At 38.4% G+C, this 27,523-nt stretch overlaps 1 protein-coding gene across 2 annotated transcripts in view; it reads right to left on the bottom strand.

The window, feature by feature from the left end:
- Positions 1 to 27,523, bottom strand: part of KIF27 (kinesin family member 27) — a 94,370-nt gene that overhangs the window by 10,497 nt on the left and 56,350 nt on the right. For both annotated transcript variants that reach the window (XM_047755111.1, XM_047755110.1), the window contains exons 12-17: positions 22,183 to 22,296; positions 18,615 to 18,791; positions 11,673 to 11,888; positions 5,156 to 5,362; positions 2,658 to 2,856; positions 994 to 1,158 (exon numbers count right to left, since the gene is read on the bottom strand). In XM_047755111.1, coding sequence (XP_047611067.1) covers positions 994 to 1,158; positions 2,658 to 2,856; positions 5,156 to 5,362; positions 11,673 to 11,888; positions 18,615 to 18,791; positions 22,183 to 22,296 — 1,078 coding nt within the window. The remainder of the gene's footprint in view (positions 1 to 993; positions 1,159 to 2,657; positions 2,857 to 5,155; positions 5,363 to 11,672; positions 11,889 to 18,614; positions 18,792 to 22,182; positions 22,297 to 27,523) is intronic.

Here is a 27,523-nt window from a genome sequence, read left to right as displayed (position 1 = left end):
TATATTCATTTCAAGTGTACTCTTTACATCTTGTTTACTGATCTTTAAGTACTTACTTTTCTTTACAGGTACAAAATAGCTGTGTTCCTGAAAGACTGTAAATTAAACTTTAAAAAGCCATACTTAAGTCATTAGAAGAATATTTTCTATATTATTTTATTTTGTCTTTTTAGGGCCGTACCTAAGTCATATGGAGGTTCCCAGGCTAGGGGTCAAATCAGAGTCATAGCCACCAGCCTATGCCACAGCCACAGCAATGTCAGATAAAAGCCACATCCATTATCTGTGCCACAGCTTATGGCAATGTTGGATCTTTAACCTACTGAGTGAGGCCAGGGATTGAACCCACATCCTCATGGATACTAGTCAGGTTCTTAGCCTGCTGTGCCACAACAGGAAATCCAAGAATACATTATTTTAGAGATGGTGGTGGCATTAAAGCTAAATATAACACCTTCGTGGCACTTTTTACTTCTGCAAAGTTCTTTATCATGTTTTAGCCTATCATTGAGGAAGGTGGTACTTCTATATATCTCATGTAATTATGCAAGAAGACATCTCTGTCTCAATGATGGGTTTTATTATAATTTTGAATTTCCAGAGGTCATGATATTTAAAAAAACCTGATTGATCTTAGACATACATACAATACTATTTTACCTTTACTGTTATTATTCTCCATTTCTTGTGATAATCAGAAGGCTTAATTTACTATAAAATAGGAAAGCAAAGCTATCCTATAATATAGGGTTATTTTAAGAATTAAATGAGTTAGTAAATGCCAGAGCCCCTGGTACACAGCAGGTGATCCAATAAATGATCATTTCCTTCCCACATATACATTTGCTCATTCATTTTCTCCAGAATTTTGTCTTACACATAGACTAGACAACTATTTTTGTTTACAGAGACAAACAGAAGTATCTAATCCTAAAAAACCCACTACAAACCATGCTATGGTGCTAGCATGACAAATAACACTAAATCTCTTACTTTCTGATGGTACTAGTTGCTGCCGAATTGCTCCCCCTACCAGTTCCTTAAGTTTCTTCTTAAGATCTCTGCTGGTTCTCTTATAGAAATAAAGATCTCTTTCCAGCTGCTGAATTTTATCTTCATAATTTTTTAAAGTTTCCATAATGCCTTCCCCATCTTGCTCTATAAAATAAAAATTTACATTTAAAATCAGTTAAAATAAACGATTGAAAATTATGTTCAACACACTCACAGACATGGAGAGCAGATGTGTCGTTGCCAAGGAGGTGGGGGAGGAAGTGGATGGACTGGAAGTTTGGGGTTAGTAGATGCAAACTATTACATTTAGAATGGATTAGCAGTGAAGTCCTACTCCATAGCACAGGGAACTATATCCAGTCTCTTGAGATAGAACATGATGGAAGATAATATGAGAAAAATATATATATATGTATATATAAACTGGGTCACTTTGCTGCATGGCAGAAATTGACATAATATTGTAAATCAACTATGATAAAAAAATTATTTATTTATTTTTGTCTTTTTTAGTGCTGAACCTACAGCACATGGAAGTTTCCAGGCTAGGGGTCAAATCTGAGCTGTAGCCCGCAGCCTAAACCACAGCCACAGCACCTCCAGATCCAAGCCACATCTGTAACCCACACCACAGCTCACAGCAAGTCAAGGAAATCCTGTCATCAGGCAACTGGGTGCTAATTAACTGGTCATAGAATTAACTTAGAGGCAAACTGCCTCAACATTCAAATGCATATATTTTCCAATTTTCTGCTTACTCAGGTTGCTTCTTCCAGATCCCTTTTAATCCACTGCCAGCTATAGGTTCATGACAATCAAGACTAAGCAACTAAGGAGCCCAGACTGATGCATTCCCAGTGTCGTCAGGCAGTGATTTTGTTGCGATAGTAACTTTTGGTGCACCAGCCATAAGCCCAGGTATTGTAAAGATCAATTGCTATGATAACTCTTTCCACACCAGAGTTGACAGGTGAACTACTATGCACTGATAACTGTATGTGCCTATCAATGGTAGACTAATTTTGACATAAGCTATAGCCATAATGCATAAAATTTATAATTGACTGGAGTTCTCCTATGGCACAGTGGGTTAAGGATCTGATGCTGCCACTGCAGTGACTTGGGTTGCTGCTGTGGTGTAGGTTCAATCCCTGGCCCAGGAACTTCTATGTGCTGTGGGCACAGCCAAAAAAAAATATATATATATAATTGACTGATAATTGTAACAAGAAATATAACCAGAAATCTGACAGAACCTATCACTTTAATTTTATGATGGGAAAGTGATTTAAATAGCAAGATTCTATATCCTTGGAAGACAGGAATTTTTCAACTGTTCATCACCAAGTCAGAAGCCATCTCAGATTTCTACATAAAAACAAGACCAACAACAAACTAACAGGATTGTAGCAGTTCTCTGTGTGGCATGAGGGACAGGCAGAGGGGATGGCATTTCAGGTAAGAATAGTCCTACATCAAAGTCAACCATCCCAGCATGTAGACCAAAACACGTGATGCACAACACCCGGATAAGCAGTAACTACTTATGCATGCTGGGCTTTGACTGATCCAAATCTGTCCCAGGTTCCTTTCTCAACCCCCTCCTACATATCACCTTCACACAACTGATAAGAAGGGGTTACCTTTGAAATGATGTAACAGCAGCTGCGTTTTTTGCTCGTGTTCCTTTTGCTGGAGAGTCAGTCTCCGGTCACACTGCAATTTCAGATGTTCCAGTGCCGATTCTAACTCACGAACCATACTGTCTCGTTCCAGAAGTTTCATTTTAATTTCTTCATTCTGTAACTGTAGTTTACGTTCAGCTTCTCGCAAATTAATCACCTAGCAAAGACATTTGTTGACCTTTTAAGTATGTCTTAGACAGCCTAATATAATAAATTTACTTCTCTTAGACTTCATAAAGATAAACTCCCTTAATCACCATGGTATAACTAGGTAAATGCTTTGTAATCTACCCACAAAATAAATAACCTTTGAATTTTGGGGGATTCTAAATTGGAAAACTTTAGTTACTTTATTTTATATCTTACTTTATTTTGCCTTTCCTGCAGCATGCAGAAGTTTCCAGGCCAGAAATCAAACGCACCTCACAGGAGTGACCTGAGCCACAGCATTGACAACACCAGATCCTTAACCAGCAGGCCACCAGGGAACTCCAAAACTTCATTTTAAATATAACATTGTTCTAACAATCACCCCTCCATCATTTCTTAGACGTGACTTCTGTGGTGTACATTTATAATCCTATAACTCTATTTCACTAGTCTACAAAGATATCAAGAATCAAAAAAAAAAGCCAAAAAAAGAGTCTAAAGAGTCTTATCTAGATAATTCCCACTCTTTCGCCTTTTTTTTTTTTTTGGGCTTTTTAGGGCCGCACCTGTAGCATCTGGAGGTTCCCAGGCTAGGGGTCAAACTGGAGCTGTAGCTGCCGGCCTACACCACAGCCACAGCAATGCAGGATCTGAGCCACGTCTGTGACCTACACCATAGCTCACAGCAATGCCAGATCCTTGAGGACAGGGATCAAACCTACGTCCTCACGGATATTAGATTTGTTTGGAACTCCCAATAAATCCCACTTTCAACTCCAAAATGAAAGTCATAAATGATAGAATTTTTTAAACTATAAATACAGAATTTGGTGTCGGAGTGTACATTTAGTTCAGGGGGTTCCTCTTTGCATTGATATAAAGTAAAAACACATCAGACAATGTCTGTGTCACAAAACTTATTAAAAATGTTAATGATCTTCTCTCCAGAAAAATACTCATTTCTACAAAGGTTTCTTCCTCTTTTTTTTTTTTTTTTGGCTGCACCTGCGGCATGTGGAAGTACCTAGGGCAGAGCTCAATCCCTCACCACAGCAGTGACCTGAGGGGCTGCAGTGACCACTGTGCCATAAGAGAACTCCTACAGAGGGTTCTTAAGATCAGAAAATCCACTGACTTTGGCCCAGGTGTTTTGGGTGAGGAATTCTTGCCTTAACACCATCAAAGTATTATCTATATTCAAGATTTGGGCAATAGGCACCATATTTCTGCCCTTCACACATCCAATGACAGGATATACACTCATCAATAATAGAAGCTTCCTACTGACAATAACTATCCAAGAAGATGGCTGTGTACGACATTTCCAATAATTTGTTCATCTTTTTTTTCACTTGTCTAACAGAATTAGAACTTTCTTTTAAAACGTCAGTGTTGGGAGTTCCCGTCGTGGCGCAGTGGTTAACGAATCCGACTAGAAACCATGAGGTTGCGGGTTCGGTCCCTGCCCTTGCTCAGTGGGTTAACGATCCGGCGTTGCCGTGAGCTGTGGTGTAGGTTGCAGAAGCGGCTCCAATCCTGCGTTGCTGTGGCTCTGGCATAGGCCGGTGGCTACAGCTCCGATTCAACCCCTAGCCTGGGAACCTCCATATGCCGTGGGAGCGGCCCAAAGAAATAGCAAAAAAAGACAAAAAAAAGTCAGTGTTTTATTTATTATTAATTGCCTGCTATTCCCTTAAATTGAAAATGTTTTCCAGAGAAAAGAGTTACCTACTTATTTAACACTTTGTAATACATATATCCTAAGGGAAGACATTAGAGAAAAGATGGATATAGTTTTCAATGCTATGAAACATCTCTGCATCAGTAAACTGTCAAATTTTGCATAAAATATTTTCATTTATATTAAGCACATTCAGGTGAATGCTAAAGTCTATTACCATCTTTGTCACGGAGGCACCATTCTATATCCATTTCACTTCACAAGGTATGATGACAAAGTACAGGTACCCCTACCCTACAGCAGTGAAAGAAGGGGAACCCCAACTTGGAGGGCCCTTGATTTCTCACAAATGCTGAGTTATCAATAACCAAATCTAAAAAACATCCAAGAAATAGTGACTGATGACTATAACTTAAATTCTTTTGCTTTTAAAACTATTTTAAAAAGTCCTTCTTTCATAGGCCCTTCAACTTTAAGAACCTCACCAAGTTATGGCTACATACTTGAATAAGCACAAATATTTCAGATGACAACATTTAGTACTGTAAATTGTATAAAATTTGTCAGCCGTGTAAGTATATTGACCCCTCTCCATAGGAAAATCCTCGCTCCTTGAAAAACAGACCTTATTGAAATATCTGAAAAGAATAGCTCTAATCTCAGCAGGACTCAGGCAAATGAGTTTTTCTAGGACATTTGCTTCACTGTGAGAGAGGTTTTGAAATGAAGCTCTGAGCGATTTCTGGCGACTCTGGATGCTTTCGTTCTTGTATTCAATGGCGGCTTCCAAAGCTTCAATCCCTTCTTCAAGTTGGAAAAGAACATGTTCCTCCTAGACATGATACAACAGAAATCACTCATTTTAAATGAAATATTATAATCTGGGCTTTGTCATATACTAATATCTCACTACGCTATTTGAGTCTAATGGACACTGTTACCATTCTATTAAATTTTAAGAGAGTGTTTATTGAGTGCTTGCTATGCTACACAGTACACTGTGTGTGTCCACACATATATACATATAACATGTAATCATTGAATCCTTGTAGTTAGCCTTGGGTAGTAAAACAGAAGAGGCAGAAGCTTAGGTGAGTTATGAAACATCCCAAGGTCATAAATAAATGCCAATCACCAAGGAAGACACCTGAACAAAGCCTCGACCCAGAGGTTTGACAGTATTGTCGTGTATCTCCCTCAGTGGCAGAAGGAAAGAAGAAATAGAATAAGTTGTTAAACTGGTAATCAGAGGAGTGTCTCTAGGGGAAAACACAGTATGGCATAAGAAAAAGCAGAAAGGATTTAGGGGCATGAAACATTTCATAAGGTTTCTAAGAAATGTCCTTAGAGGGAGAGTGTAGGCATTAAAAATGGTGGCAGCATAAACTTTTTCTCACATGCCAGAGCAGATTTCCTGTGTAAGAAAAAAAAAATCTGATGAATTCCTGTCAGAAAACCCAGGAGTTTTCTGAACTATCCAAAACACATCTTATTTGGGGGGATCCAAACCTCTGCTAAGAAATCATTTTGGATGTGGTAAGACCTGAATATGTTTTTTTTGTTTTTTTTTTTTTTGTATTCCTGTACATGTGGAAGCTACCTTAACTTTAAGTTCCTTGTGGGCAGTCTTATCCATATGTCCTTATTGCCCAGCACAGTACTTATTACATAGTTTAAACTCAGTTAAGTATCTGCTGAACCAGTTAACGAAGGGAAAGGAAAAAAAAATTTTTTTTCATATGTCTTGGGTACATGGCCCAAGTATTTCTCTCTACTGCCCCTCTTCAACCACCGGCATTTTAGAGGAAAATACTGCTACTGCTTCTGACCTACACAAAGAACAGTTAGAATGACTACTGGAACTCCTTTTCTAGAATTCAGAGAAAAGCCATGTAATAACCTATTCCAGTGGAGGTTGAATAATACTTACTTTTTAAAAAGATATTTTATTTTTTTGTCTTTTTGTCTTTTTAGGGCCACACCTGCAGCATATGGAGGTTCCCAGGCTAGGGGTCAAATTGGAACTGTTGCTACCGGCCTAGGCCAGAGCCACGCTGTGTCTGTGACCTACATCACAGATCATGGCAACACCAGATCCTTAACCCACTGAGCAAGGCCAGGGATCAAACCTGAAACCTCATGGTTCCTAGTCGGATTTGTTTCTGCTGTGCCACGACAGGAACTCCTAAAAAGCCATTTTATAAAATCTCCTGAAAGATCCATTTTGAAAAAAAAAATCTCAACAGCAATTTTATTTCTTGGTGCAATCACTGACCATCAAGAATTTGATGATTTGATCATCATTCCATAAGGAAGAAAATAACAACATTCACCTTTTTAAGAAAAGCAAACTTAAATCCTAAAAGATACTCAGATGAATAAGAAAGCCCAGAAAATAAAAGTGAATTATCCAAAGAACAAATTTGGCTTTTGAATGCCTACTGTGATTATGCTCTATCGAAAACAAATGAGGAAAGGGTTTGCCTTTATGTATAGCTGAGAACAGTTTGGTACAAATTTATTTTCTGTAGTTTGGGTTCTAAGTTAAGGGAGCACTGAGATACTATAAGGTAGTATGACTATAGAACTGTGAGGATAGCCCGCTCTAGTGAGGTTCCAGCAGATAAATATTATGGTTCCACCTAACCCAGTAATAGGTTGTGGGTTGACAAGATTGAATGGAAACGGGAAACTGTCCCAGAATGAAAAATTTGCCACAACTCAAACCTTAGATTATCAAGAGTGGACTATGCTTTATCCTAGAATACTGCTTGTCAAATGTCCACCAGGGATCCTGCTAAAATGCACACTTTTAATTCAGCAGGTCTGGGTGGGGCCTGAGCCTCTAAATTTCTAAGAGTCTCCAGGTTGGTACAGAGATCATACTGAGAGTAAAAAGGATCTAAAGCAGTGGTCTCCAACAATTTTAGATCACACATTTCCTAGCCAAAAAAACAAAAACACAACCTTTTGAGCAAGCACTGCATATATTTCTCTATAAATTATATGCACTTTCTAATGATAAAACATAAAACTGAAATTTTAAAAGATGAAATAAACATAGATTTAATAGTTCATATGTAGTCTTCCTATACTCCACTTAGGCATTTGCTCTGCATTATTAGAAAAACAGAGTTTAAGTAGTTTTTTTAATTTTAGTTTCTGGATTTTACCAAAAAAAAAAAAAAAGGAGGTGACTTGTCTATATTAAATTATTGGGTAATCCTGTACTAGTGTAGTGATCTAAAATCTTTCTATCACGTCCCTTGAAGTAATACAATTAGAAAAAATATTCTGGGGAGTGCACTTCGTGGCTCAGCAGTTAACGAACCCGACTAGGATCCATGAGGATGTGGGTTCGATCCCTGGCCTCACTCAGTGGGTTAAGGATCCGGTGTTGCCGTGAGCTGGGATGTAGATTGCAGACGCAGCTCATATCCCACGTTGCTGTGGCTGTGGTGTAGGCCAGTGGGCTACAGCTCCGATTTGACCCCTGGCCTGGGAAACCTCCATATGCCGAGGGCACAGCCCTAAAAAAAGTAGCAAAAAAAAAAAAGGAAGAAAGAAAATATTCTAATTTATTGTGGAAAGAAAAAATAATTCTAAGCAAGTTTAAAGACACTGAAACAAGAAACCATCCCACCTAGATTTTATTGATGTTTTGTGTCATAGCAGTCTCATGTTCCCGATCTGCTACTGGAGATCTATTTGGTACTATTTCTTTCTTTCTTTTTTGTTTTGTTTTGTTTTTTAGGGTCACACCAGTGGCATATGGAAGTTCCCAGGCTAGAGGTTGGATCGGAGCTGTAGCTGCCGGCCTATGCAATGCCAGATCCAAGCCACATCTGTGATCTACACCACAGTTTGTGGCAATGCCAAATCCTTAACTCACTGAGCGAGGCCAGGGATTGAACCTGCATCCTCATGGATACTAGTCGGATTCATTTCTGCTGCACCACAATGGGAATGCCTCTATTTCATACTATTAATCCTGGCTTCAAAACAGTGGTGAGAGCAAAGCCTACTTAAGAGCTACACTAAGAAGGACCAACCGTGTGGAAGGAGGGTGCACAGAAGTGCACATGACTAAATGGAACCCCACACGTTGTCAGAGGCTTGTCCTTCCCTCAAACCAGTCCAAAATGGCTGCCAAATAGGTTTCACGTAATACAGAGTGCTGTACTTCCAGCACGGAACACTACATAATGTTTATTGGGATTTGGGGTTTTGTTTGTTTGTTTGGCCTTGCCCATGGCATGCAGAAGTTCCTGGGCCAAAGATCGAACCTGTACCATGGCAGTGACAATGCTGGATCCTTAACCTGCTGAGCCACCAGGGAACTCTTACATAATGTTCTTAGTTACATAATTCCTCATGAAACAGAAATTTAAATGTTTCTTGGAGATAAGAATGGACCATCTAGAAATGCAGATGGCCAACAGGTACATGAGAAGATGCTCAACATTGTTAATCGTCAGGGAAATGCAAATCAAAACCACAATGAGATGTCACCTCACACCTATCGGAATGGCCATCATCAAAAAGAATACAAATAACAAATGTTGGAGAGGATGTGGAGAAAAGGGGACCCTTAGTACGCTACTGGTGGGAACGTAAATTGGTATACACACTGTGAAAAACAGTATGGAGCTGTCTCAAAAAACTAAAAATAGAACTACAATATGATCCAGTGATTCTACTCCTGGGTATATATCTGAAAAAAAAAAACAAAAAAAACCACTAATTCAAAAAGATACATGCACCCTGGTGTTTACAGCAGCATTATTTACAATTGCTAAGATATGGAAACAACCTAAGTGTCCATCACCAGTTAGGATAAAGAAGATGTGGTATCTATATACAATGGAATACTACTCAACCATAAAGAAAGAAAAGAACAAAATTTTACCATTTGCAGCAACACAGAAGGACTTGGAAAGCATTATGCCAAGTGATAAGTCAGACAGAAAGACAAATGCTACATGGTATCACTTACATGTAGAATCTAAAAAGTACAACGAACTAGTAAATATAACAAAAAAAAAAGCAGAGTCACAGATATAGAGAACAAAAGTGGTTACCAGTTTGGGGGAGTGGAGGGAATACAGGGGTAAAGAAGTGGGAGGTCCAAACTATGGGAGTAAGATAGGCTACAGGGATGTATTACACAACACGGGGAATATAGCCAGTATTTTGTAATAACTGTAAATGAAGTGTAACCTTTACAACATATTAAAAATAAAAAATAGGGAGTTCCCTTCGTGGCTCAGTGGTTAATGAATCTGACTAGAAACCATGAGGTGGTGGGTTCGATCCCTGGCCTTGCTCAGTGGGTTCATGATCTGGCGTTGCCGTGAGCTGTGGTGTAGGTTGCAGACACAGCTCGGATCCCGCGTTGCTGTGGCTGTGGTGTAGGCCGGCAGCTACAGCTCCGATTCGACTCCTAGCCTGGGAACCTCCACATGCTGCGGAATGGCCCAAGAAATGGCAAAAAAAGACAAAATAATAATAATAATAATAAATAAAAAATAAATAAAAATGGACACGCCCCTACCCCTTTGCAAACATAATTTGCTCATTCCCATCTCTATGCCTTATTTAACAGTGTTCCATCTAAAATGGCCTTTTTTCTTGTATCTACCAATACATACCATGTTTTTCATAATCCAGCTCAAGATTCCAATCCACCAAGACTGCCTGAAATGAATCTTCCCCCAAATGATCACTGCACTGCTTTATATAAATAAGTATAGCTTTATTACATTATCTATAATTTGCTTTTTTATATTCTTTAGGGTTTAGCACTTTCTCATCCTTCTGTCTCTTCTCCTCAGATGGAATAGGAATTACTCAAGAGAAGCATAATGTTTTCTACTTTTTTTGTTTCTTCCATAGGACCCAGTAACTGTCCTGGACAGGCAAAATTCCTTAAATGCTCATGTGTTTTGCTGTATCTTAGGCTCTCAGACCTTCAAATCCGCAAGCTGGGGGATCCAATTAAGAGCATCTGGAGGATAACCTCATTCTGTGGTCCTCTGCAAAGCTAACCAAGTTAAGTTATAATATAGGACTGTTGAAGCTTATGATGTCACATGGCTCCCAATCAAGTTTGTCTTCAATTTCTTTCATCAACAATAAATAATAATCTAATGTCATGAAATCTTTTCTTCTCTTCCTTCTTAACCATCCCCCTTCCTCTCACACTTGCTCCAATACTGTTGGCAAAGCCTCCTCGCCTCCCCACTTGCATGTCCCACAAGTGTCCTATCTTAATAATTCTATTTCTTGCCTAAAAAAATAAAATAAAAATAAATAAAACACTGTTAAGATTCAGAAAGGTGCATGAGTCCCAGCTACTTACTTCATTTTAGCAACTTTCCCTTGCTTTGGTAATGACAGGACATCAACTATAAATATTTGCAAAGAAAATACAAACTCATAAGTTCATCTTTGTCTGATAAAGTAATAAGGTGCAGATATCACGTAGTAAGTAGTAAAGTAAAATTTTGAAAAAAAGACAAAGTCTCAGACAATTTGGTAGCCAATAAATGAAACATCTTTTACATAGTTTAAAAAAATATAGGTGAAAGAAGCCATATGCTCCCCTAAATGAAAACTCCTAAAAAATACTTTTATTGGGGTTTGAATTTTACGCATCTCCTTGGCTAGGACTTAGTTTGGAACATGCTCCTGTTCTTTCTGAAAGAACTAACCCTTCATGCCCTTGGGATCCATTATAGGGGAAGAATTACCAAATATCATTTAAGAAAGATGCATAGAGAGAAGGTCGGTGCCCTTTTTGGAAGAAATGAGAATAAGAGCCCCTCATATCATTTTCTGTGTTCTGTGATTTCAGATGAAAAACCCCAGCTGAGAAAGCCCACACTCAAGCAAAGTGGAGTCTCCTGATTGGGATCAGTAGGGCATCGTTCATGGACCTCTATGTGAGGACATCGAAGTCTACAGTCAAGCATGGCTTATGGCGCCAAACAGGTGCCAGGTAAACTCATTACATCTGACAAAGTCTCAAGGAAACAAGGTTGACCAGATGTATCATTTTTATGTTTAAGTAATGAAGACAGAGGAAATCATCCTAGCGATCCATCATACAGCACTTCCAGTTCCAAAGAATACTGACTTACTTCAGGTGATAACACACTACCATTTTTAAGTTTCTCATCCACGCTGTTTCTTCGTCTCTGTAGCTGATCCTTTTCTTTTTGGAGGGCTTGAACTTGTTCTGAAATCTTTATTTTCTCCTCAGCTGTGCTGCTCTGGAGCTGCACATTCTTTTCAGACAACTCTTGGTCCAACAAGTTCAGGCGAGTTGATATTTTCAAACTATCTGTGTTTAAAGCCTAAAAAGACAATCAACCAGACACCCCCAAAACAGTTACTAGAAATACAGACTGTCAATAAGTTAGGAGAAACAGAGAGAAAATTACTAAAGGAATGTATTTTTAATTCTACATTATTGTTTTCTCCCATGGATTTTTTTTGGGGGGGGGCAGGCTTAATTTTCTAAAAATTAAATTGAATGCCTTTTAAAAAAAAGAGACATTCAAACAACGAACTGACTGCCAAGGATTGCTTGCCATATAAGACTATACAACATAGGTTTTGAGAGATAGTATATTTCTTTTGCTTTTTTTTTGTTTTTTGTTTGTTTGTTTGTTTTGGTTTGGTTTTTGGTTTTTGTCTTTGCGTCTTTTCTAGGGCCACACCCGCGGCATATGGAGGTTCCCAGGCTAGGGGTCTAATCAGAGCTATAGCCGCTGGCCTACACCACAGCCACAGCAACACAGGATCCGAGCCGCGTCTGTGACCTACACCACAGCTCACGGCAACACCAGATCCTTAACCCACTGAGCAAGGCCAGGGATTGAACAGGCAACCTAGTCGCATTAACCACTGTGCCACAACGGGAACTCCCTCTTTTGTGTTATTAAACTTTTCTTCCTTTATATTATAAATTAAATTTTTCTTCCTTTATATTATATATACTATATTCCTAGCCTGTTACATAGTAGAATTAATTACGTTAAAATTTCCTAGGGATTACTACTTGGTTTGTTGGTATTTAAACATATAATGTGTTTCTACTCTTATTTGCTTCTCGTCAAAAATAAGGCCAGTTAGATTTATGGAGATTTTCATTATCAATTTAAGATAATCTTTAATCTTTTTTTTTTTTTTTTGCTTTTTAGGGCCACACCCACAGCATAAGGAAGTTCCCTGGATAAGGGTCCAGTTAGAGTTACAGCTGCCAGCCACAGCCACAGTCACATCAACTCGGAATCCAAGCTGCATCTGTGATCTACACCACAGCTCATGGTGACGCCAGATCCTTAACCCACTAAGTGAGGATAGGGATGGAACCTACATCCTCATGGATATTAGTTGATTTGTTTCCAGTGCACCACAACAGGAACTCCCAATTTAAGAGGATCTTAAAAAGAATTTTTCATCAAAGTAATTATATATATATATATATACACACACACATATAAAACAAGATTTATAATTTTCCTCAAAAGTAGTCCCCTACCTCATACCCCACCCTTTCATGTGAGTCCTGTTCCCTAGAAACAACCATCTTCAACCTTTTAAGCTATTTCTTACGGTGATTATGTTCATGTTTCTATATAACATTACTAATTTTTGATACTGTCTGCTGATTATCTATTATGGTAGATAAGGATTTAGCACTCTTACTTCCCCTCCCTCTACTCTCCCAAAATAGGTTATATTACAATTTCTAGTTAAATCAATATTCAGTTTACCTGACTTTGTGACTATTATTCAGAACTGAACTATCTAGTACAAAATGAGCATATTTCCACCTGAAACAACTTTTTTGGTACCTTATAACTAATTCTTCTCCAGTAGAACCATAAAATTCCTCTCAACATTATTTTTTTTCAGTTGACCAAAACTTAAACCAGGAAATCTTTTCATTCCTGGAAATGTTTTGCCTGGAGTCTCCATCTTCCTGCTCCAAACTGGACTGGCTGTGCCTGGACTTCCTCCTTTTTCGGGTATTATCCTGAAAACCTCCATGTTAGATCACATTTTCAGGATCCTAAGTCTTCCTTTTTCATAGTTTGTGCCCTCATATTTAAGAAGCACATCTTCTAGTAGTTTCCTGAGACAGGTATGTCCTTGTTCTACCTCCCCATTTGACTGATATGCTGAAAAGAGAATCCTTGACTGAAAACCATTTTCCTTCTGAGTGTTACAACTACTTCAGGTCTTTTAACTTTGATTGAAGAAGGGTTGAGAAGTCCAATGCCATTCTGATTCTCGAGGTTTTCAAGTGACTAGTCTTTTCTCTCTGGAAGCTTTCATGATCTTTTCTTTCCTAGTGTACTCAAAACTTCACAATGATATGCTTTTGGCACTCTTTGCCAGGTCCTTGGTGAGCTATTTCAACCCAGAGTCTCATATTTTCAGTGTTGGCAAATGTTTGTACTATGTCTTTGAGAATGTCCTCTTCTGTTTTCTCTGCTATATCTTTCTAGAACTCCTATTATTTGGATAATGGACTTTCTGGATTTATCTGCTGATTAAATTTTTCCTCCTATTTTCTATTTATCTTTTTATTTACTTCTGGGATATTACCTTAACACTTTCCTCCGGACCTTTTAATTTCTAAGAGTTCTTTCATGTGTTTTATAACCTGCAGCTGTTTTACGGATAGAATATCATCTCTTAGCACCTTGAAGATATTTTTAAGAAATTTTTTCAGGAGTTCCCGTCGTGACATAGCAGAAATGAATCCGACTAGGAACCATGAGGTTGAGGGTTCGATCCCTGGCCTCACTCAGTGGGTTAAGGATACGGTGTTGCTGTGAGCTGTGGTGTAGATCGCAGACATGGCTCGGATCCTGAGTTGCTGTGGCTGTGGTATAGGCCGGCAGCTACAGCTCTATTTGACCCCTAGCCTGGGAACCTCCATATGCCGTGGGTGCGGCACTAAAAGAAAAAAAAAAGAAAAAAAATAAATTTTTTCAGCTCCTGTTCTATCTCTAATTTCTCTGAGCTTCTTTTGTTTTGTTTTGGCCTCTATCTTCAATGCTAGTAGCATTCCTGAAGTAGCCATCATATTTAAGAGTCAGGTATTAAAATGCTAGTAAACTGTGCTGGGTAAGATGTGTCACAATAGGGTATATCTGGGATCTAGCCACTTAGTTGGGAGCTCCCCAAGTGTAAGTTTCTTAAGGTCTATTTTCTAAGACTGTTTCAGAAAAATCCACCAATTTCTTGCTGGGAAGTATAAGTCTGGCTGCCAGCTTTCTGGGGTCCAAATAGAGGAAATAGGTATCTCAGGATTCATATGCAGACTTTCATTCATTCCCTGTTTAGAGTACTTGATTTACCCTGGTCTTCTGCTGCACCTGGTTCAATCTTCAGAAAAATAAACCTTCTACTCCCAGAGTGAGAAAAGGATGTTACTTGGCTATGCCCTTTTTTCATCCTTAGGCCTCACTCTTGCCTTCTAAAAATTATGGTCCCTTCTGAGCCTTTTTCAGGTTCTATGTGAATTATATCTCCTAAAGCTGTTATTTTTTATTTTATTTTATTTTTTTTAAGCTAAAGGCTTGGTTCTCATTGGTGTCCCTCTTCTAGGCACTCTGACTACAGCTTCTTCTGTTCGGTTGAGTCAGTAACCACTCACCTGTCTGCTTTCCATCTTACATTTTTTGTAACCTTTCATCCTCTGTTGTCTCTCCTAGTATGTTGTCCCCTTACATGTTTATAGTTTTTTTTTTTTTTTGAGTAATAGCTTTACTGAAATATAGTTCACATATCTACAGTTCACCTATTTAAAGCGTATAATTCGATGGGCTTTAGTGTATGTGCAAAGTTTGCAACCATCACCACAATCAACTTTAGAATATTTTTCTCAGTCCCCCAAAATAAACCCCTGCCCACTAGCAGTCATTCCATTTCCTTGTCAAGCTCCCACCCAGTCCTAAGTAACCACTACTCTACTTTCTGTCTCTATGGAATTGCCTACAATGACTGGCTTCTTTGACTTAACATAACATCTTCAGGCTCATCCATGTGGTAGCATGTACCAGTGCTTCATTCCTCTCAGCCGCTGAATAATACTCCATTGCAAGGATGCACCACATTTCATTTGTGCATTCATTGGCTGATGAACGTTTGGGCTCTTTTCATGTTTTTGGCTATTATGAATAATGGTGTTATGAACATTCATGTGCAAGTTTTTGGGCAGACAGATTCTTCACCTGTCTTGGATATACACCTAGGAGTAGAATTGCTGGGTCATTTGGTGATCCTATGTTTAATTTTTTGAGGAACTGCAAGATAGTTATCCAGAGCAACTGCACCATTTTACAATCCCACCAGCGCTGTATGAGAGGTCCTCACCAACACTTAGATATTATCTGATTTTCTGATTCTAACCATCCTAGTGGGTGTGAAACAGTAGCTCATTTAAATTTTGATTGGCATTTATGTGACAGCTAATGATGTTGAGCATCTTCTCATGTACTTATTGGCCATTTGTATATCTTCTTCAGAGAAACTTCTATTATATTCTTTACTCATTTTAAAATTGGGCTTTTTATTATTGAGTTGTAAAAGTTCTTTATCTATTCTAGATACAAGTTTTTTATTAAACATATGATTTCCAACTATATTCCCCCATTCTGTGGGTTGTCTTTTCACTTTCTGGATGTTATTCTTTGCATCATAAACATTTTTAATTTTGATGAAGTCCAATTTATCTAATGTTTCTTTTGTTGCTGGTGCTTTAGGTGCAATATCCAAGAAACCATTGCTTAATGCAAGGTCCCAAAGATTTATAACTATGTTTTCTTCTAAGAGATATAATAGTTTTAGCACTTACAATTAGATCTTTGATTCATTCAGAGTTAAATTTGTACATGGTATGAATATAGGCTTTTTATATCATGTTTCATGTCTAAAATGTATATGATTACATCTTACAGTACTTCTTACTGAAAAAATGTTATATTCTTATGCTTTTTGTTCAAAAAAAGAACCCAGCAGCATGTCTCAAGTTTCTCTTCTGTTTCATTAAAACAATCTTCACAGATTCAATTTTGCTATGATCTACTATGGGTTTCATTTATTTGCACTCTCTGCTTATCTCAGTATGTTCTTGCTTCCTAAATATTACATCTCATTGAAATAATAAAACAGCGTTTCTCCCCTGTATCATGAAGTAAATGTATTTCAGGAATAAGAGTTTCCTTATCATTCCTTTTTTAATTTTTTTCCTCTTTTCTCTTTTGTGATACAGAACATATCATAAAGGTCCAGGTATTGTCCTCTATTCATTCATTTGATACGTTAATTGTTAAACTCCTTTGCTATCATTTACATGTTTGGGGGGCAGCTTTTACTTTTTTTTACTTTTTAAAATTTTTTTGCTTTTTATGGCTGCACTTGCAGCATATGGAAATTCCCAGGCTAGGGGTTGAAGTGGAGCTGCAGCAGCCAGCCTATGCCACAGCAACACAAGATCTGAGCTGCATCAGGGACCTACACCACAGCTCACAGCAACACTAGATCCTTAATCCACTGAGTGGGGCCAGGGATCATACCCACATCCTCATAGATACTAGTCAGGTTCTTTACCACTGACCCACAATGGGAATTCCCATGGAGAGGGGTAGCTTGACAGCTATCTGACAGCCAATGTGAACAAGCTACCTGGATACAGCACCAGCAGCTAGGTTGGGTGGAGGGGTGGCCTGTACCCCTATGTCCACTGGAGAGGCTGCCAGTACTCGTAAGTCCAACAGCCTGGTGCTAAAACCTACTTCAACATGTTTGGGGAATGGAGGACAGAGCAGAGGTAAGAACAGGTCCCCAAGCCTGTCTACCTATTATGTTGAGATAGAGAAGTTAAGAACATGTCACCATCACCTCAGATCCTAGTGGTCTAGATGCTGGATGAAGGGCAGGTTTAATAAAGAGGCGCATCACTGATCTCTCTGTTCTGTGACTCAGTGCTATAGACTGACCCCAGACTCGAGGCCAGCTGGAGGCAAAGGTTTATGTAGAAAGTCTTCTTCAAGTCTGGGGCAAGCCAGCTTCATGTTTAGATGCTATTGTTGCTGCTGCTGCTACTGAAAATACACACATATCTCTCTCTCTCACACACATATACACATATACATATATCAAAAAAAAGCTTCTCCTGGTCCTTCTACTCCCCCCTGCCCGCCCCCAGTCATTCCTTTTTCAAAACCTAAAATTGAAGAGTTCCTGCTGTGGGGGATCTGGCATTGCCAAAGCTGTGGTGTAGGTTGTAGCTGTGGCTTGGATTCAATCCATGGCCTGGGAACTTCCAAATGCCATGGATGTGGAAAAAAAAAAAATCTAATATTAAAAAAAAATCCTGAATATGAGGCAAAGTCCTTCATAAAACCACTTCTGTGAATGACTCATAAAATCCAAGTCTTCCAGCAAAACTTTTTAAAGGTCCCCAAGTCTTTATAATTAGAAAAATAAATAAATCTTTATTATACAAAATCTTTTTTTTATAGGAACCCTGCAAACCCTTAACTTTGAGCAGTAGTGATAGCTAGATGATTTTCAAGTCTTGTTTTTCCAAATTACCAATGTTCACTCTACAGCATCAAATGGTGCCATGTACTTTTAAAATATCCACAAAGATTAACAATAGAGGCTGCCAGGGGAAATGGAGTTATAGCTTAATGATTACAGAGTTTCTGTTTGCAGTAATAAAAGGTTTTGCAAGTAGATAATGATAATGGTTGTACAACATTGTGAATCTAACTAATGCCACTGAGTTGATACTTTGAAACTGTCAAAATGGTAAATTTTATGTTATGAATAATACACCACAATTTTTAAATACCCCCCAAAAGTGTAGAACACCGAACATTTTACTTCAAAATTGCCACAGATTTTACTGATGGTAAGGAAAATACACTGAAAACCAGAAGAGGAGTTTTCTTTTGGTTGGTAACTTTACAGTGATATGATTTACTTCATAGAGAAAATAAATCCTAGTTTATATGGCTTACAATCAGAATCAAAGAGCATACTAAATAGAATACCTGACTAGATCTCAACTTCTTACTTTCCAGGTGGCTCTTCTCTTGTAACAGGGCCTCCTTCTTAGAAACTATGGCCTCTCGTTTCTTTAAGTCTTCTTCCAGTTCCTCTAATTCTTGGCGTTGGTTCAGAACTTTCTCTACTTCTTCATCTAACCATTTCTTCTGCTCATCCAATTTCTACATTAAAATTCCAAAGAAATGTTACAATTTGTTTTCCTTCTGACATACAATTTACATGGTAATAACATAATTTCAGATCAAATAAAACACCTTAAATGAACATTTAAAAACTATCCAGAACACCTTAAATGAACAGTGAGAATAACAAAATAGTGTTTGTATAAAATTGTCAAGAAATAGGGAGTTCCTGTCGTGGCTCAGTGATTAACGAATCCGACTAGGAACCATGAGGTTGCAGGTTCGATCCCTGCCCTTGCTCAGTGGGTTAAGGATCTGGTGTTGCCGTGAGCTGTGATGTAGGTCACAGACGCAGCTTGGATCCCACGTTGCTGTGGCTCTGGTGTAGGCCTGTGGCTACAGCTCCGATTCGACCCCTAGCCTGGGAACCTCCATATGCTGCGGGAGTGGCCCAAGACATGGCAAAAAAGACAAAAAAATAAAATTGTCAAGAAATAGGTGGTTCTAATTTAACAATCTTCTTGTGTTGTTTTATAAGGAATTAAAATGTATTTCCCAAATATGTTTGAGCCTTGGATTTTTTAGGCTGACAATTTTCTTTATATTTACTGAGAGTTAGTTCTGAGAACATGCTGGAAACCTATTAAGAGGTGCATACCTCCATCACAACACGAACACTGTGGGTTGCTTGACAGTCCCACAGGGACACCCTACTTGAGCTCCTGACTAATTGCAAGGACTGTGCTTTTTGCTTCTCTAACCCCAAGACCTACTATACTGCCTGGCCCATGGCTGGCTTTCAATAGCTTATGTTAAATGAATGACTGAACGAATGCCTGATTCAATCAATTAACCAAGGAAATGAATAAGTGAATACACACAGCGGAAAACACAGATAACAGAGCATGGAAATACACTCTCCACTGTAGCCTGTCAATAACAAATAATTATAAAGTAAAATAAATTGAGCTGGCAAGATTTCCAAAACAAGCATATTAATATTCTCTTGAGTTAAGGATACTCAGAAATAAGAATAAACAAGTGAATGGAATGACCGTCCAAGATGAACTCTACCAAGTGCCCACCTACACTGTGGACAAAGCAATGAAGCTACTACACCTAAACAACAAGTAATAAGACAACAAATCAATGTAGTACTATTTTCCAGTTCTTCTCAAACTTCAGAAAAATGGTTCCTAGAGATCTATGTTAAGCCAATAAGATCATGAATATGCATGAGGAAAAGAGAGCAAAGTGGCCAAGGCAAAGTAGGTCCAGAGCTATGCAGTCTTTCATTCAGACCTAGATAACATGGTCCTATAAGCAATAGCACATCCAAATAACACTGAACTCTAAAGAAGCAGCTCTGCAATTATTAGGAACAGGAAGGATATCCCAGAGCAGCCACAGAAATACTTGAGTTTTGTTATATTCAGCTATACCTTAGAAACTCCATATATGTGGACCAGCAATTAATGTAAAACCTATTCTACAAACATGTCTTAACTCTAAGTGGGGTTTGAAAGACGAATAACATCTTTTGTAAGGGCCATTCCAAAAGGAAAAATGTTGATTGTTGCTAACCATGCTACATACAGCTAACTCCTAGGTACCATGTAAGCCAAAACAGAGGGAGGGATCAGTTCTCTCTGGGAAATGGAAGAAAGGTCAGTGCCCGCCTCATAGAGTAGGTAATATTTTAGCTGTCCTCTGAATAGTGGGTAGGACTCTGCTAACATAATACAGATTTTTTAAGGAAACAGTAATAAATGAATGGATATCTCCATTTGATATAATAAAAGTTATGATTTGTGCAATTTACTGTATCTTAGTAAGTTTTCTGAAAATTTCTTTAGTCTTTTCTCTTTCTATAGAAAATATTCCTACTACACAATTCCAATTTTAAATACTTTCTTCTATAAAGGTGCTTCATATCAAATCAATTCCTATTATAAGCTCTTTGGATACTCATATTAATTAACTTATAATCTTGTTTAGGGTTAAATTATGGAAAATGGTTTTTTGTTTTACAACATTAAAAAGCTTGACAGTTTTTTTTTATTATTTCTAACCCATTGCAAGCTGTGAGAGACTCTTTATCATTGTATTCATTTAAAATTTAGAGCCTTGCAGTGGGTTAAGGATCTGGCAGTGCCATGAGCCGTGGTGTAGGTCCAAGATGTGGTTCGGATCTCGCATTTCTATGGCTGTGTGTGGTGTAGGCCAGCAGCTACAGGTCCGATTTGACCCCTAGCCTGGGAACCTCTATATGCCCCAAGTGAGGCCCTAAAAAGACAAAAAAAAAAAAAATCAGAGCCTTGGTGTTCTCTGTGGCATAGCAGGTTAAGGATCTGGTGTTGTCACTGCAGCAGCTTGGGTCACTGCTGTGGCACAGGTTCAGTCCCTGGCCCAGGAACTTCCATATGCCATGGGTATGGCCTAAATAAATAAATACATAAAAATTTAGATCTTTAACGTTTTGAAAAACAGGTCTCAATATTCTATGCATTGCTACCTCTCCTGCTCCTCCACATGCCCTTTCCACCCCAGAAATATTATTACCAAGCATGTCAGAGAGGGAGATCTTTAATCAATTTCTAAAATACACTGGTAAAATAACCGGGAATACATTCGGTCCCAAATTCTGCTATTAAAATACATAAGATTTGGGAGTTCCCATCATGGCTCAACAGTTACAAACCCAACTAGTATCCATAAGGATGCAAGTTTGATCCTTGGCCTCGCTCAGTGGGTTAAAGATCTGGTGTTGCCATGAGCTGTGGTATAGGTTGCCAATGCGGCTCGGACTTGGTGTTGCTGTGGCTGTGGTGTAGGCCAGCAGCTGCAGCTCTGAATCAACCCCTAGCCTGGGAACTCTCTATATGAAGAGAGAGCAAATATATTTTTCAGAATTAAGGTGATGTATTTATATTTGAGTGTAACTACAGTTGTAAGTACAATAATTTTAAGTTTTTAGAACTGCCATTTCAAATATACAAAAAATTTTGTTTTTTTGAACTTTGATATTAATTTATGGATTTCATTTTTTAAATGTGGCACTAAAACAATAGCTTTTAAATATATGATACATATATAATTTAGTTATGTTTGGATAAAAAGCTCTTATCTTTAGAAAGATACCTGTTTCCAGAGGAATAAACCAGTCTTGACATGGGAATAAATCTAGTTTTCAGGTATACATTCAACAACATTCAAATAAACCCTGTTCAACTAAAATAAGAATACAGCACATTTTGAATAAGAAATTATTTTTTAATAACAGAACAATTTTTGAAGAAATATTAGAAATTTTTCACTTGAGTGGCAAAGTCTAATGTTTATGAAGATTTTATTTAGAGTCCACCACTTTTTTCCTCTACTTAAATCAAATTGAAGAGAAACCAGGAAACACTAAATAGAATCAACAAACCTGGAGCTGGTCTATACTGCCAAACGAACCTTTTCTCCTTTTCATCTTAAATGCATCAGAGTCCTCGGCTTTCAGTTGTTGACCTCCTTCCTGTTCTGTTTTTAGCTGCAGCTCCTGTAGAAAACAGAAGTTGAAGATACCTTATTGCTTTTACTACATGGCCATCATTAAATACCTATACAGATAAGCATTTTAACATTTACTTTCTGTTAAAAAAAGGGGGGGAGTAGGTGAAGGCTGGGGCTACTTAAGAAGAAAATAATGTTAGCTCCTCATTCAAGCTATACAATCTCGCAGAAAAAAAAAACTAAACAGGATTTACTAGACAAACTAGGTATTTTTTTTTTTTCATTCTTTGCCAGTGTTACAAATTAGCATAATGGGGTAAGAGTATGAAAATTATAAATCTGCTTTTCTCTTCTGCCTTTCTGAGTTCATTACCTTTAGTTAGTTGGCCCAAGGCACCCACCTGCAATGGGAATATGAGAATTTATGACAGGAGAAATGTAAAAAGAAAAGGAATATTCAGTTTCCAGCATTCAAAAACCAGATTTTGCAGCATGAGCATAGTCTTTCAAGACAGATCATGGTCCTCTGAAGAGTATTTTCCAAAATCCTGTAGTTTCCATCCACACCTTAAGAGTCAAGAGGGCCCATGTGTCCTACTGGGGTTTAGAGATGATGTTACTGTCCACCACAAAGCTTAGCAGGAATCAGGAAGGAGGCCATGAATTCAAAAAGGCCTGGTCCGCACGGCTATTTCTTACTGGTCCATGACGGATAAGTATAGAAATGGAAAGTTAGCATTTAGAACCTTTATAAAAATTAACAGAATAATTTAATGTCTGTTTAATCTAATAAAAGATGGATTTTTATTGTCCACTTTAATTTTTTATTTCATTTTTCTACTAGTTCTTGTTTTACAAAAGTATTGGGCTGTCTGACAAATTAATAATAACATGAAAACTGTACCTTTTCCATTAGTCATTTTGGAAGTACTGATAAAAAGGAAGTAAAATGGAAGCCTGCCATCTGCCAGCCCTGGAAATGGCAGCAAGGAGAAAGAGGTGTGTCCTGATCTCCCCCCCTCTGAGTTGTGGCCCCAAAAGGGGATGATAAGTAAAGGTATCACTGAGGGCAGAGGGAGCGAAGGAGCACTGCAGCAGAGAGGCCCCACACGCACGTGGGTCTGCCCAGCCTTGCTGAAAGAAGAGAGAAGTATGATCAGGAGAAAGAGAGAGAGACTGTGGGGACTCCTTGGCCTCGGTGACAAGGATCCTGAATTGAGAACCAACAGAGGTCAGTTATCATGGTGAATTAATCCCCAAACTGAAGGTGAGGACAGGCCACTGGGCTACCATGCTAGATGGAAGACCTAGTAGTCTCGACAGGAATTTAAAACACCGTTAGGAGATGAGATAAAGCCAAAGAACCTCCACTCCCTAAGCTGAAAGTTAAACCAGATGATGAACTACAGCAGCTTCATATCAGGGGCCAGGGGGAAAAGTGGACAAGGGAGGGCAGATTCCAGCCAGTCACATCCAAGGACCAACTGAAACTCAGGATTTCCCTTCCCCCTCAACTCCATATAATGCAATAAAGCTACACACCTGAAAACCACATATACCAGACTCTATCTTAGAGAAGCACAGGGAAAAAGAGGCCAAGAGATTGAATATTCTTATTCAAGAAGACTGAGAAATATCTGAAGGAAATGTTTAAGCTACCAGAATAAGACTGGATATCTAGTTAGCTCCTACCATAGTCCCAGCAATTATCATGACATGGTTTGGGCAGGACAGGGTGGAAGCTCTTTCATAAAGAACACAGGCGTAAGAGTTCCTGTTGTGGCTCAGTGGAAACAAATCTGACTAGCATCTATGAGGACGCAGGTTCAATTCCTGGCCTTACTCAGTGCATTAAGGATCCGGTGTTGCCATGAGCTGTGGTGTAGTTTGTAGATGTAGCTCGGATCTGGCATTGCTGTGGCTGTGGAGTAGGCCAGCAGCTATAGCTCCAATTCAACCCCTAGCCTGGGAACCATATGCTATGGGTGTGGCCCTAAAAAAGACAAAAAAAAAAAAAAGGCGTTCCCGTCGTGGCGCAGTGGTTAACGAATCCGACTAGGAACCATGAGGTTGCGGGTTCAGTCCCTGCCCTTGCTCAGTGGGTTAACGATCCGGTGTTGCCGTGAGCTGTGGTGTAGGTTGCAGACGCGGCTCGGATCCCGTGTTGCTGTGGCTCTGCATAGGCTGGCGGCTACAGCTCCGATTTGACCCCTAGCCTGGGAACCTCCATATGCCACGGGAGCAGCCCAAAGAAATAGCAAAAAGACCAAAAAAAAAAAAAAAAAAAGAACACAGGTCTGCTATAGACTAAATAAATTTTCTCTGCCCACCTGAGTTGTATTATGAGCAAATTTGGACCCTGTTATATGTACTACCCATTAATTTTTCATGCTTTCCTAGCTCTGATTCACAGTTGTAATTTAGCCCCTTTCACAGTCACAGCAACTTCAAGATGCTGAAATAAAGGCACCTTACACTTGGGGCTGACTCTCTACTATTCTGATTCTTCTACAAATGCTTTAAAAGTATAATGTAGTTGGACTAATCCCATCTTCTGCATGTTTCTTTAGACATATGTTGTAATCCCTGTTATGATAGTAAAATAACTACCTACCAGGTATTGTGCTAGCCTTTTTACATCTATTTAATTATCCCATTTAATCTTCACAATAATCCTATGAAACAGATACCATCATAAACCCCATTTTATAGATGAGGAAATTGGTGCTTAGAGAAGAAAAAAGCCCAAGATCCCAGTTTCCACAATTCCAGGGGTGCCCATACCTTTTCTTTATAGCTCATCCATGGGCTTCCATTAAGAACTGCTGTTCTAAGGAGAACCCATGTAGAAGTCATAGTATTCCCTGGAAATGGTCTGGTTTAGCCAAGTGAAAAACAGATTAGAGTTAGCTTCAAACAGAAGACAAGATGTCTTTTAGGACTCTGAGCAGGTTTTCTGTTTTTGCATGAAGTAATAGACACACTTCAGTATATCTTTGGAGCAGCCTGTTCCTTTTCTGGAATATTCATCTCCCCCATAAATGGATCATTTCCCTGGAATGAGAGATATGGCTAGAAGGAACAAAATTTCCCTGGATAAGAATGTAAAAAGTTTAAGTTACTGGCAGAGTTGCATTTCAGCAGACTAGGCACTCTGCTCAAAAGTTTTTTTCTTTTCGCTAAATATAGATTTAGAGAGTACTATGTCTTGCTGGTATGAGCCAGAGCACAAGAGAGATGAGAAGCTGATATCCAAAGATCATAAGACTGACAGGCCTGATCTTTATATTGGAGGAAGGTTGTTGGCAATGAAATGAAAATTGAACAGATTCAAGACATTTAGAAGACACAATCTATGGGACTTAGTGGTTCACTGGACATGGGTAATGAGGAAGAGGACAGAGTCAAGGATGACTGCTATATGTCTAGCTTACCCAAGTGAATGGGCTGAAATGTATTGTAAGGTGCTTTGGAAAACCATATTTTCTCCCCAATGAAGGGAGCAGGGAGGAGGAATAGTGGGAAGATAAGAAAGGAAGATTTTGAATTCATCTGTAAGACAGCCTAATGAAGATGTCAACAGTTGGATATATGAATCCAGAGCTCAAAGGGCAAATCTGCTATTAAAGGATTATATCTAGGAATTGTCAGAATTAAACTGCAGCCATGGAAAAAGATGAGGTCAAAGGTCACTCAGGACAAATACAGAAGATAAGGGCACAGGCTAGAGCCTTGAGTAATTCCCAGTGGTAAAGAAACGATAATGTAGGATAAGCTAGCAAAGATAAAGAACAAGCAATCAGAGAAGAAAAAACAAGGTGAGTACAATCTCACAAAGGCAAAGGGGGGAAAAATTGCAAAGGGGAAATAATTCAAGATGGAGGCAGTGGTGAACTATGCTAGATGCAGCTGAGGTGTTAGGGACTAGAGTGACAGAGCACTAGTGAACTTCTCAAGAGCCCTGAAGTGTATGGTACAGCCAAGACCCAGAGGCCAGACTGGAGAGAGTAAGAGAACAAACGAAAGAAAAGGCAACAGAATCAAATATAGTAAACTTTTCCAAGAAGTCTGGTCATAAAGGGGAGCAGAAAGCAAGGGAGAAGTATAAACTTGAAGAAAAATAATTTTAGGATGAGAAAAATCTGAGATATTTAAAAAAAGAATCTAGGAGAAAAGGAAAAATGAAAATATAGGCAGAAAAAGAGAAATAGATGAGATAAAGCACATAATTGCTTAGCATAGTATTGACTGAAGATAAATAAAAAATGTTATTTACTACTATAATAATAATTATAACCATCAGGAATGAGTTAACTCAAGGAAATTAAAAAGCAATTATATTTACAATAACATCTAAAAGAATAAATTATCTGGGAACAGGAGTTCTCTTGTGATGCACAGGTTAAGGATTCAGTGTTGTCACTGCAGCAGCTTGGGTTGCTTCTGGGCTTAGGTTTGATCCCTGCCCTGGGAACTCGCACACGCCAAAAAAAAAAAAAAAAAAAATCTGGGAATAAATTGAACCAAGGAAGTAAAAGACACCACACTGAAGATTATGAAACATTCTAAAAGAAATTAAAGAAGATGTAAATAAATGAACATCCCGTGCTCGTGGACAGGAAGATGTATTTAATATTGTCATCACATCTACATCACCCTGTGAGATCTACAGAATCAACACAATCCATATCAAAATTCTAATGGCCAATTTGCTGAAATGGAAAAGCTGATCCTTAAATTCATAAGGAATTGAATAGTCAAAACAATCTTGAAAAAGTAGATTTATGGATTAATTGGAGGACTTAATTCCCAGTGTCAAAATCTATTGCAAAGCTATTGCAATCAAAATAGTGTGAATTGGCACAGGATAGACATACAGACAAATGGAATAGAATCAAGATTTTAGAAGTAAATCCATAAATCTACAGCCAATTGATTTTTGACAAGGGCACCAAGTCCACTCAATGGGAAAAGAATGATCTTTTCAATAGGTAACGCTGGAACAAGTGGATTTCCACAATGCAAAAGAATAAGGACGGACCCCTACCTCATACCATATACAAAAGTTAACTCAAAATGGATCAGTGACCTAAATATAAGAGCTAAAACCATAAAGCTCAAGAAGAAAACATAGGGGTAAATCTTCACAACTTTAGATTTGGCAACAGAGTCTTAGATATGACACCAAAAGCACAAGCAATAAAAGGAAAAAAAGATAAATGGGAACTTCATAAAAATCGAAAACTTTGGTGCATCAAAGAATATTATAAAGA

The sequence above is a fragment of the Phacochoerus africanus genome, chromosome 12 (assembly GCF_016906955.1).
Source record: "Phacochoerus africanus isolate WHEZ1 chromosome 12, ROS_Pafr_v1, whole genome shotgun sequence".
Taxonomy (NCBI): Eukaryota; Metazoa; Chordata; class Mammalia; order Artiodactyla; family Suidae; genus Phacochoerus; species Phacochoerus africanus.
This window is presented reverse-complemented; position numbering and strand designations above follow the sequence as displayed.